This window comes from Penaeus monodon, chromosome 5, assembly GCF_015228065.2.
Source record: "Penaeus monodon isolate SGIC_2016 chromosome 5, NSTDA_Pmon_1, whole genome shotgun sequence".
Lineage (NCBI taxonomy): Eukaryota > Metazoa > Arthropoda > Malacostraca > Decapoda > Penaeidae > Penaeus > Penaeus monodon.
This window is the reverse complement of record NC_051390.1, coordinates 51425230-51436749: the sequence shown is the minus strand read 5'-3', so window position 1 is coordinate 51436749 and position 11520 is coordinate 51425230. Positions and strand designations below refer to the sequence as shown.

General features: G+C 36.9%; 1 protein-coding gene across 2 annotated transcripts; it reads left to right on the top strand.

Moving 5' to 3' along the window:
• Positions 1-1489: 1489 nt before the first annotated feature.
• On the top strand, positions 1490-10713 carry LOC119573275 (THAP domain-containing protein 10-like). Of its 2 annotated transcripts, XM_037920431.1 has the most exons (4): positions 1490-2129; positions 3567-3649; positions 7269-8534; positions 10564-10713. In XM_037920431.1, exons 1-3 carry the CDS (start codon positions 1847-1849, stop codon positions 7599-7601), a joined length of 699 nt encoding a protein of 232 aa, XP_037776359.1. In that variant the 5' UTR covers positions 1490-1846; the 3' UTR covers positions 7602-8534; positions 10564-10713. The 2 variants fall into 2 exon arrangements, with proteins under 2 accessions (XP_037776359.1, XP_037776360.1); XM_037920432.1 differs by lacking the exons at positions 1490-2129; positions 3567-3649 and adding an exon at positions 4750-5232.
• The last annotated feature ends 807 nt before the right edge of the window (positions 10714-11520 follow it).

Sequence of the window (11520 nt, the reverse complement as noted above, 5' to 3'; positions counted from 1 at the left end):
AGAGAGAGAGAGCAAGGGCATCATGGGGGGGAAGGTTGATCGTACACAGAAAAATGACGAGACAGAGAGAAAGAGTGAGTCTCTGGACAAGTCGAGCGGCCATTGTTGATACTTGAGTGTACTGTGTGGAATGAGGAGTTCGATAGTTTTTTTTCCTAAATCGCCCTATGCCTGGCACTGAATTCACCAGCCAATCAGCAGTCGCCAACTTTGCTAAGTAATTTCTGAGTTTTATTTACGTATGACCTCTCTGTCTATGGCTCAGTTATTATCAGTTCAGTGCTATAATTAAAATGTGTGTTGGTTATTGCTTTCATTGATATATAATTTCTGTTTAGTTATGGCTTAAGTGCATGTGCGTTGGTGTGCGCCTTTATTGTAAAGCATTGTATATTTTTTCTATATTTCAGCTATGTCCAAGGGTGAAAATCTCAAGTTTTATGTAAATGACCTGGATGAATATAATTTCTCTGTTTGGTGTGAGTATATTCTGTTATTATTTTTAGTTGGAGACTTGTATGGAATGTCTTGACTGTTATTTGTAGCTGTGATTAGTCTTTTGGAATCTGATTGTAGTTTTTTGTCTTGGTATTGCAGATCAAGTCAAGGAGGACGATATATGCATGTTTTTAAACGAACGCGGTGAGAACGAGCTTGCTTCTAAGAGAAGAAGACTGCCACCAGCCAGTGAGTCGAGGCAGAACATAAACGAGGACCCAACCAAGGAGGACGATGCACCATCACCGTGTATGTATGTATAAACATATATTTCCGCTGGCAAAAAAGTGTCTCACGACATTAAAATGCCGGTGGTTTTCGCTCGCGACAATTTCCAGGGCCTGTTGTGACAGCCATGCTGTCATTATACATACATATATATGTATATGTATATATGTATATCTGTATTTTAAAAAATTAGGTGTATATATGTATATATATATATATATATATATATATATATATATATATATATATATATACATACATACATACACACACACGATTATATATATAGATACACATACACACAGTGCCCACGGGGAGTGAGTGTAAAACTTCGCTGTCAATACTCAAGTATGAGTAGATAGATAATGTCTATGGAGCTAGTAAGATCCTAGTTGCACACTCCTTTTAGTGGGTCGTGAACCTAGGTCACCCGGAGTGACCTAGGTTCGAAATGGTTCGATATGGCGTGCGAAAGGGAGAAGCACTCGCCACCTGAACAATTATGCTATTCTTGTACCCACGATTTCAATGAAAGCTACTTTAACTCATAGCAAGAAGTGGTGTAATTGGTTCGCGTATCATTGGCGGGGAATTAAGGATATAAATATGGCATACAACTCGTGGTCGGGCGAATCGCCTGGGTCTTTTGGTCCGAACTCGCCGCCGGGACTGTCGGCGAATGGCGTGGCGAGTTGCATATCAGCCAATCAGCGCCTTGCGTTGGGACTCTCGGCCACTCAGCGCTCCGCTTACAGACCAACTCGGCGGATCATGTGGCAGTGTTATTGTTTTGCTCGTGTGAGTGGCACGTTCTCTGTGGAATTCTTGGTAATGTTTTCGTTTCTTTCAGCCGTCCCACCTTGCAATTGTTGCTCCATGTTTAATTTATCCACGCTGCAGCAGCCGTGAAACGGTTGTTGTTTATCCACCGTAAGACAATATAAATCCGTTCTGGTCCCTTGACAAAGTTGAGGGCACCCTAGTGATGGGAAGTGCCTATTACTCCAGCCCAAGTAAGGTCTCGTCACTGTGGTATTCGTGGTCAGTCGTGGGTGGAATGTAGACCATCAGAATCTCCCGTCTTCGCTCGCATGGCTGACTGGCGCACGCAAGAGCCGCAATGCCCCATTCATGCTCGGTGGTGGGATGCAATAACTGGGACCGCCCCAAGGATGCCCTCTTTCACCGATTTCCAAAGGAGGAAGAAACAAGGAAAGAGTGGATCGTCTTGTGTGGGAAGAAAAAAGTGAACTTCGTAACTGAAAGAATCTGCAGTATCCATTTTGAGAAAACAGACTATGAAAGGAAGCTGAAATATGAAATGCTAAATCTGCCAGTTCCTCGACGCTTGAGAACCTTGAAGAAGGATGCAATACCATCGAAACATATTCCAAAAGTAAAAGGTAACTGTTGTAATGGAAATTACTGTTAGAGAAAAAAAAGGGTTTTTGGAAGTTATTGGAAATGTCATGCATTGTAATGGTAGGTATGGTATTGGAATGGGAATGTGGAGTTATTATTTTTATCATTATCATGATCATTATAACCATTGATATTATTGTTATCATATTAACAACTAGGACAAAACTAATAGTAATGATAATAATGGTAATAATGATTATAATTATTATGATAATATTAATAATTACAATGTTAATAATGATAATGTTAATAGTAATAATGATAAAAAAATAATATAATAGTGATAGTAAAACAGTAATAATAATGATAATAAGAATTGTTATGATATTGATAATACTATTGACAATAATAGGAATACCACCACCAACACCAACACCACCAACACCAACACCACCACCCTCCCTGTTACTATTAGCATTATTATTATCATTACATTATTCTTGTGATACCGTCTTTTTGCAGAAATTTTAGTATTTTTAGCTTTATATCTAACTATGTCACCAGGGGTCACATTGGCAACTGAATAGGTAAACCATATTATTATCATCATCACTGTCATGATTATAATTATAATAATTTTTATTGTTAGTATTGTTATTTTTATTACTTTTACTGTTAATATAACTATTATGATATTGTCTGAGACACCTTCTTGCAGATACTTTGGTATTTTTAGCTTTAGACTTCACATTTGCTGATGCAAGGTCACCTGGGTCACATCTGCAAGTATGCAGGAGATCTCTGTTGTTATTATAGTTGTTATTGTTATTGTTGTCATTATTATCGTTTTTATCATTATTATCATAATCATCATTATCGTTGACATAATCAGCATCATTATCTTACATTATCGTTATCATTATTATTAATATCATTATTGTTATAATTATTACAGTTATTTTTAATAAGATTGTTATCTTTCTTTTCATAATGATGACTAATAATTAATATTGATTTGTTATTACTACTATTATTATTATTATTATTAACATTACTATTATTATTATATTTTCTCATTTTCTCTTTGTTCTTGTAGCAGGTTTAGTATCTTTAGCATTTGGATTTTGCATATCCCTAGGTAGCATGTTTTCTTTGTTCATTTTACTACTTTATTATGAGATTCCTAAGTTGTAGCATGAAGAAATATAAAATTGAAACCATGCAAAATGTATTGTGTATTCCGACAAATAATTGCAGTTAATCGTTGCCTGTAAAATCAGGCCCATGTGCAAATCCCCAGAAAGAGCCGACATTTAAAATTATCTAAGTGTTTGCTCAGCTTGCTACACACTATCTCTCATTTAGGTTCTTGAAACCATGCCCAGTGACAAATTAAAGTAATGGTTTGTTATCCCTTTAGATTAATTTTCATAAAGAAAAAAAAAGGGAAAGTGACTGCAGATTCTTTTCTTTTTCAGATGACGATCAACCCTCTGAGGATGAGAACACAGAGGCTGCCAAAAGAAAACAGCATCTATCACAGAAAGAAACTGAATCTAAGGTATTGTTTCTGTTTTCCAAGATGTATGTGTTTATTTCAAGTTTATTTCAAGACTTATTTCGTTTATTTCAAGACCTATTTTTTTAGAAACTGTTGATTAGATGACTATCTTAAGAGAAATGTTATTCATAATTATATATTATATGGGAGACTTGTTAGAAATGTTGAGATTTGAGAATATAGTTGTGTTGATCACAAATGAAGATATTGTAGTGAGTCTTGTGTTTGGTCAATTTTATTTAGCATTTCTAGCTTAATACTTTTAGAGAAGAGAAACCATTTTATTTCAATGCCAACGGACTCCACTGATCTGTCTTGGTGCTCAGAATTTCCAATTCAGCTCTTATATTTGCATTAAGTGGTTCCTTGGTTTTGCAAACTTCATCTTGTGGCATTCTTGATATCCTATTCTTTAACCCGTTCAAAACAGGTCATACTTCAGCTAAAGACTGGCAAGTCTGAGGTACATTAGCACATGCTTTTTTTTTAGCCCGATGCTATTATCTCATGGATGGGCACTCAAGGTGTCAGCCCAGCTGCTAAGAAGTGCGGTAACCACATAATTAGACATTATTCACTAGCGTTGGATCTGATCTCTCTCTCTCTCTCTCTCTCTCTCTCTCTCTGTCTCTGTCTCTGTCTCTGTCTCTGTCTCTGTCTCTGTCTCTCTCTCTCTCTCTCTCTCTCTCCTCTCTCTCTCTCTCTCTCTCTCTCTCTCTCTCTCTCTCTCTCTCTCTCTCTCTCTCTCTCTCTCTCTCTCTCTCTCTCTCTCTCTCTCTCTCTCTCTCTCTCTCTCTCTCTCTCTCTCTCTCTTTCTCTCTTTCTGGTTTATGTATCCCTTTTATGACATGTAAACATATGTTTAACATGTCAGAAAACAAAACCTGATGCAAAGATAGCTTAACTGACATTAAAGGTCGAGGTGCAAAATTTGAGTCAATTATTATTATTATTATTTTTTTTTTTTTGCATTTACAGGTATTATTAAATATATATGTTTGACCCTAAGAAATGTTCTTTTTCTAATGTTAATTCGTCCACACACTTTTTTTTTTTTTTTTTTTTTTTTTTTGTAATGCATCGTCTGCTATTCGAACCGAGCCTTATTACGCCTTCGGCTATTTTCGTCAACTCGCGGGAATGTGACGTCACAGGAGTCAACAACAACTCGCATTCATTCATTCATTGTACCACTCAGTGTGTCATTGTGTTGTGCCAATTTTAATGACAATATCATGGTGTATTGTGCGGCAGCTGAATGCAAAAACGCCACGGGGTGTGGGAAGAGCTTTTTCAATTTTCCGAAAGATGAGACAAGGAGAAAAGAATGGGTTAGACGAGTTAACAGAGGCGGACCGAAACCTGGCCAGCTCTGGCAACCCTCACAATGGCATCGTCTGTGCTCCGACCATTTTGAGAACTCCTGTTTTGAGAAAGATTTGGCAGATTCTATCGGATTCAAAGAGGTACTTCGACCCAAGTTGAAGCAAGATGCAATCCCGACTATTTTCAAGACTCCCAATAAAATTATTAAGAATCGAACACACAGGAGGAGTGCTTTCGATAAACGCCGAAGGTTGGAGGTGAGTTTTGTAAAACTGGTCGTCAGTGCACTCTGCTAATACACGTAGGATTTCTTATTATTAGGTAGGCCTATATCGTGTTCATCATCATTTAGTTGAAAGCTTATAATAACCTTCATTATATACGTTTGTGCACAGGCTGTGACACGATATGAAAAGCTAAGCTTGTGGGCTTGTAGGGAAAGCCATGTGATTAATTGGTATGGGCATGCTCCAGGCACTTCATCCGTGAGCAGGCATGCAAGTGGATCAAGGAGATGCCATTTTTGGAAGGTCCCAACCCAAGCCAGACACAACATCACTGCAGACTAACTCAGCTCAGTTTCTCTGATGATCAGAATGTCTGATCAGATCAGTGAGAAATTTAATGCTGACAAAATTAAATTATCCTATCTGGTAACCACCGCCATGCACATGCACTGCACTGCGTGCATGCTGCTATGTAAGAAAGAGGCTGTACTGCTTTGTACGACAAGCGACTTTTTTGCTAGGGTAGGTACGTGAAAAATGCTTATTATGCCCACCAGTCAGTGTTCCCGATTCGTTCTGATCTATATTGTGGAAGAGGGTATCTTTCTACAATTTCGCCGTCGTCATCATCATCCGAATCTTCATTGCTGCTGTGATCGGCATCGTAATCGGAATCATGTGCTCGTGCTGTTGTGGGGTTTGGCCCTGCTGCAATTATTGGTTCAAACTGGTATGGTCTGACAATGCCAACAGGAATAAAGCTGGCCACTTCATGTTTTTCCTCTTCCTCGAACTCCAATAAATTTAACGACATTTCAACAGCCAACCTCCGCCGCAAACAGACTCAAAAAATCACACAATGGAACGCGCTATTGTGCACGTCCAGTGCATTTGAGTATGTGAATGGATGTGGATGCTGTCTCTATATTTGACTCCTATGACGTCGCTACATTGCCACCTGGTGGTGTTTTGAGGAACTATTTGTCTTTGCTGGTAGTTTCGCCAGTCTTCGGAGAATGAACTTTTTTTGTGAATAAAAGTGCACTTTTCTCCATGAAAAAAAAACTTTTAAGATCCGCATTGAAAAATATTTATTTCTGATATGTTTAATACATCATAGGGATGGTTTAATCTACTTTAAATATTTTTGCACCTCGACCTTTAATACATACTCTTCTGTAAGAGTAATCTTTTTTGGCATATGAAATCGGTATTTAACCCAATGTTGCCGGGAAAATGCTGTGCTCATTTTGGAATTTTTTGTGAAGTCTCTACACATAGATGGCTCTGCTGGTGCTTAGTCACAATTAGTAGAACTTGTGACCTTACCTGATTTCACCTTTCCTTGAATTTGCAAGAAAAATGTTTTTTTTTTTACTAATGCTATCAATAATGATGGTGTTATTTTTATTATAGACATTATAATTACTATAATATTATTGATATTATTAGTAGCAATATAAGGTAACATAAAATATTTTTGAAAATCAAGGAAGAGGGTAAACAGATGAGACAAATAGTACTTATAATTGGCTCATTGGTGGCCTAGTACAAGTGGAGCAATCTGTGTGTAAAAACAATTAATAAAGTAAACTCACAGTAAGCATGACATGTATGTAAATGCCATGCCCATTGGTTTTGGGTTAAAGATGGCCAGCTAGGTAGAAGGATTTTGGAGGATTTAGGAATCACCATATCAGATTTTGTTTTTTGTGTCACATTTTCACTATGCCTCTGCTATATTGCAAGTCTCTGATCCATTATGTGAAGACTCTCTCTCTCTCTCTCTCTCTCTCTCTCTCTCTCTCTCTCTCTCTCTCTCTCTCTCTCTCTCTCTCTCTCTCTCTCTCTCTCTCTCTCTCTCTCTCTCTCTCTCTATATATATATATATATATATATAATATCCATCTCCCCTCCCCCCTCTCCCCCCTCCCTCCCTTCCTTTCCCCTTCTTCTCCTCCCCCTCCCTTTCCTCTCTCTCTCTCTCTCACCCTCCATCTCCTTCCTCTCTCTCTTGTTAAGAGATACGCTATTACCAATATTTTCATTTTCCTTTTGCCTTTCAGAAAGAGAAACCGCCCTCATGCAAGAAAAGGAAAGTGTTTAGGGAGACAGAGCAGGAGAATGTCTTTGTTGTTGACGGCATCGACACCGGCACTCAAGACAGAGCATGCAAGAAAGAGGTCTCATCTCAGGTAGAAGTTGGTGATACGGACCCTCTCGGAGAAAGCGCGTCTATCAAACAGGAAAGCATTGACTGTGAAGAGGGAGAAGATAGATTATCTTCTCCCTCTTCAGAAAACAAAGACTTGAATTTCAGCAAAATACTGCAAGTCAAGGAGGAAGTCACCATAAAGGAGGAACACATAGAAGTTTTTGATTACACTGACTGGGTTTGAGGTTGAGTCTTATGTAGTAGAGAAGGGATATTTCTGGCTACACGAACACAGTGATAAGCTTCTGGCTACTTCATTGTACAGTCTATGTTTGCCTTTTTCAATGTCCCTAGACCTCAACATAAGAAATGAAGTATCAACCTATGATATGGGTCCAAGAAAAGCATGGAGGCAGTCATTGAAGATTTCTATAGTTATGCCACGTAACAGCGAGTTGCAGTGCAAAGACTTGGTTTTGCAGTGGAGCAACTGCTTTGAGACATTGTAGCATTCCTCAAAATATTACATGGCTTTGAAGATTCTAATTGAAAATATCAGTGGCTGCAGGTAATCAGACAAGTAAAGATGAAATACAAACTGAGGGACCCAATAGTACAGAAATTCAACAAGACTATATGGATTCATCTTTGTCTTGATATACTGTATTGCATGTAGTCAGCAGACAAGGAGAAAGCCTTTTTGTAAAAGGAGATGAATTATAGGCAAAATAGAAATAAAAATTACAGCAACTATTTTCTGTTTAAGCTCAGGAAAGGAAAAACTGGGAGTTCTACCCCAGCTTCAGAAGTACTATGATTTGCCAAGTCTCTTCTGAGAAAAAATAATTGATTGCTGCTGAAGGCACCAACTTTCAATAAAAACAATTAGAAATATTGTAATAAAGTTTGACAAATGTGAAAAAAGAAGACATTTGATATTTGTTGACACTGCTAGCACATTTCATCAGTTGATGGGATTTAGGCTTCCCTGTGAAGAAGGCTATTGTGATTATAACAAAGAAATCAAGAAAAGAATTTGGAGATGGCCCCATACTGTGACCAGCCATAGCAGTGGTACAGCAGTTGCGATGGAAAGTGGTGGACCTGCCGAGTAATTGATCAGTGAGCTTCTTTGCAACTTGACTTATTCTCCATTCACCTGTTAATTTAAGCAAAGGTAAGTTGAAATAGTATGCAAGACTTACAAGTAAGAGTGTAAAGTCTGTTGTAATAACAAATTTTGTAGCATGCAATATTTCTTTGTTGCATGTTACACCTATAAAACTTGTACGCTTCATCTTTTCTACCTTATATTTCTTTTTTTTTCTTTCTTTCTTTCTTTTTTTTGTCAGTTTAAATGTTGATACTCAGTTAGTCTCTCTTTTTATTTGTAATTCCTATTAATGGCTATGAGAGTAACTAGCTTTTCTGAGTTTTTAGCCCAGCCATTCCTACATAGCAGTTGCTCTCTTCCTTCAAGCCATGTTTTAATTTCTTCTTTTTATCATTATATTTACTAGTAATGATAGTGTCAGCAGGAATCTATTGTTTAGACTGTATACTGAATCTATGTATCAGGGCGCCATGTCAATGACCTCACCAACCATTCCTGTTTTGGTAATTTTAGGTCCATAGGTTTAAATCTTTTTAGGAATTAAATTCTTGCATCAGATTGTAAGTGGGTAGTGGTAGTTGCTGTGTTGTGTTAATGGAAGCTTTCTTTGTAAATCCAGTTTCCTTTTTTTATTTTTATTTTTCTGTGATACTTCATTGGTGAACTTCCTAGATCATTGAACTGCTGCATCTATTTGATGTCATTATATCCCATTAGCATGTTGAATTTAGGTGGTTAATTGCTTGTGTGTGCTGCTATGGTTACTAAGCAAATACATAACTTTTTTCTTTCTTTCTTTCTCTCTTCTTCTTCTTTGTCTTCTTCTTCTTCTTCTTTTGTCATGATCATCTGCATATTTTATATTTATTTAGCTGTTCTATAATTAAACTTGCCATAAAGGGGAAAAAGGTCTGCTGATACATCTTTGTCAAACCCTGTCTTGTATTTTTCACCATCTGGACATTTGGATCTTCACTAATAAGTTCCTTATTAATCTAAGGCAGGACTATTCATAAATAAAATACATTTTCTTGACCTTTGTATGCATATTCTCAGAATAGAAATGAGTGGAATGGCAAGTTATCAGTCTAATAGAGAAAATGGCATAATTTAAAACTAATTGAAAAAACACTGGAATTATGTTTCTGCTTTAACCCAATGGTCACAGATAGCATGATACACATGCCTTGTCCACTGTAATTTTATTTGTTAACTGTGTTTACACATAGGTGGTTCCACAAGTACTTAATGATAGTGTCAACTATTAGTCCCACTCCCCCATTCCCCTGCTCATGGTTGTTGTGGGGGGGGGGCTTAGGAGATGGGGACTGAGGCCCAGTGTAGGAGAATGCTCATGCTTTGGACCTCAACCCTAACCTCAACTAATTTTTTGCATGGTCTTTTCTTTTCCATGTTTCCTTTTCCTTTGTTTCATCCCCTTGTTCTGTCCACTTATCCAAATCTTGCTGTTTTTGCTACAATACTTTATCATAATGCTCTCTGCTCACTTCTAACAACCTTTACCTTATATTATGTCGCATCAGCTCCTCCTCTCTACCCTTTTCACTACCATACTACCCTCTAGTACTGTTCAACTTGTAACTTTATCCAAATCATTAGCTCATTCCTAACCCTTTTCATTACTCACCTTACCATAGCACCATATGACCTTTGATGTCATATAGCACTTCCCTACCTGGGTGTCTTGTCCTCCAGCCTCACGCTATCACTATATTTTGAATACGCCCTTAATGACTATTCAGTAAATAAAACAAATGCTAGTCCTGCCTATCTTTACCTGTATATCCTTTTCCATTATTCTTGGAAATATATATATATATTTTTTTTTATTTTGTTACTAGTATTTTAATAACATGATAATCATATTGTCATGAACCCACAATTAGTGGGTTAAGGGTAATATATTGGGAAACACTGCTGCAAACTGTTGGATAGGAATCAGTTATCAATAGCTCAGATTATGATAGGAATCTCTTTAAGTATGCAGTTTAAAATGTAAAGAGCAGAAAGAAATGAGAGAAAAAGAAAATATTTATATTATTTTCCATAATGGCCCTTTTTTGTTTTGCAGGTATCTGTATGTGCAGAGAATGAACATCTGGATCAACATCTTGAAGAATTTCGTCTGAAAAGGCTGTCTGATTTACTTTTATTGATTGTTAGTATTTATTACAATGAACAAAAGTGTACATGTTAAAGAAAATATATTTTCCTTAAGATACTGGTTAATTTTAGTAAAAACACCTTGTAACATCAGTGTTAAGTTTGGAGGCAAGAGAGATATAAAGAAGTATGTATATAAATTTGCTAATTAGTATTCTGCATGACATACTGCTGCTAGTCTGGGAGCTTTTCCAATCAGATATCAACTGGAGTTCATATGACAAGTATTGTAGATCAAGCTGGAAAAATATCTTCTGTAATGATGGTTAATGTTTTCAAAGCTTTTTTGATATCAAAAGATTAAAGTAAAATACTGGTATTAAAGATCTTACAGATTAATAAGAAATTCTGATGGAACTGTATAGCTGACCTCCCCATTGAAATCATCAAGTTTTATTTAAACTTGAAACCAACCAAAGACAGTGAGAAGCCAGAACTCCGGAGCTACATACAAACATGTTGATGCATACCATCTGGAGGCAATGAAGTCTTCATGTTTTATGCCATGTATGCATCAATATAGTCCTGGTTTGTGGCTTTGATTTCAGACATGTATGAAATGATGAGGGATTAGTGTTGTTATTTTTGCCTGAGAAACTATAAAAGCCAATAGAAAAGCTATTAGCAAGGATATGACTGAGGACAAAATAGTGACATACGCATCCCCAGCAAGGTGGCCATTCATGGGACGGCTCACATGCTGTCCCAAGGTAAAAAAAATATGTAAGGAAATAAGCCATAGATTACTGGATATCATGGCATGTAATTTTTTTTTCTCTTTCTCTCTCACATCTATTTGTTTTTTGTACTCTATATAAAATCATTTTCATGTTTTTCTGTCTTAATGATAAATAATGCACTTTGC

Bases quoted from the DNA above. Each gene is read 5' to 3' on its own strand.
- LOC119573275 (XM_037920431.1), top strand. From the start codon at position 1,847: ATGCCCCATTCATGCTCGGTGGTGGGATGCAATAACTGGGACCGCCCC. The intron at 2,130-3,566 runs GTAACTGTTGTA...TTTCTTTTTCAG, and splicing joins ACATATTCCAAAAGTAAAAG to ATGACGATCAACCCTCTGAG. The intron at 3,650-7,268 runs GTATTGTTTCTG...TTTGCCTTTCAG, and splicing joins AGAAAGAAACTGAATCTAAG to AAAGAGAAACCGCCCTCATG.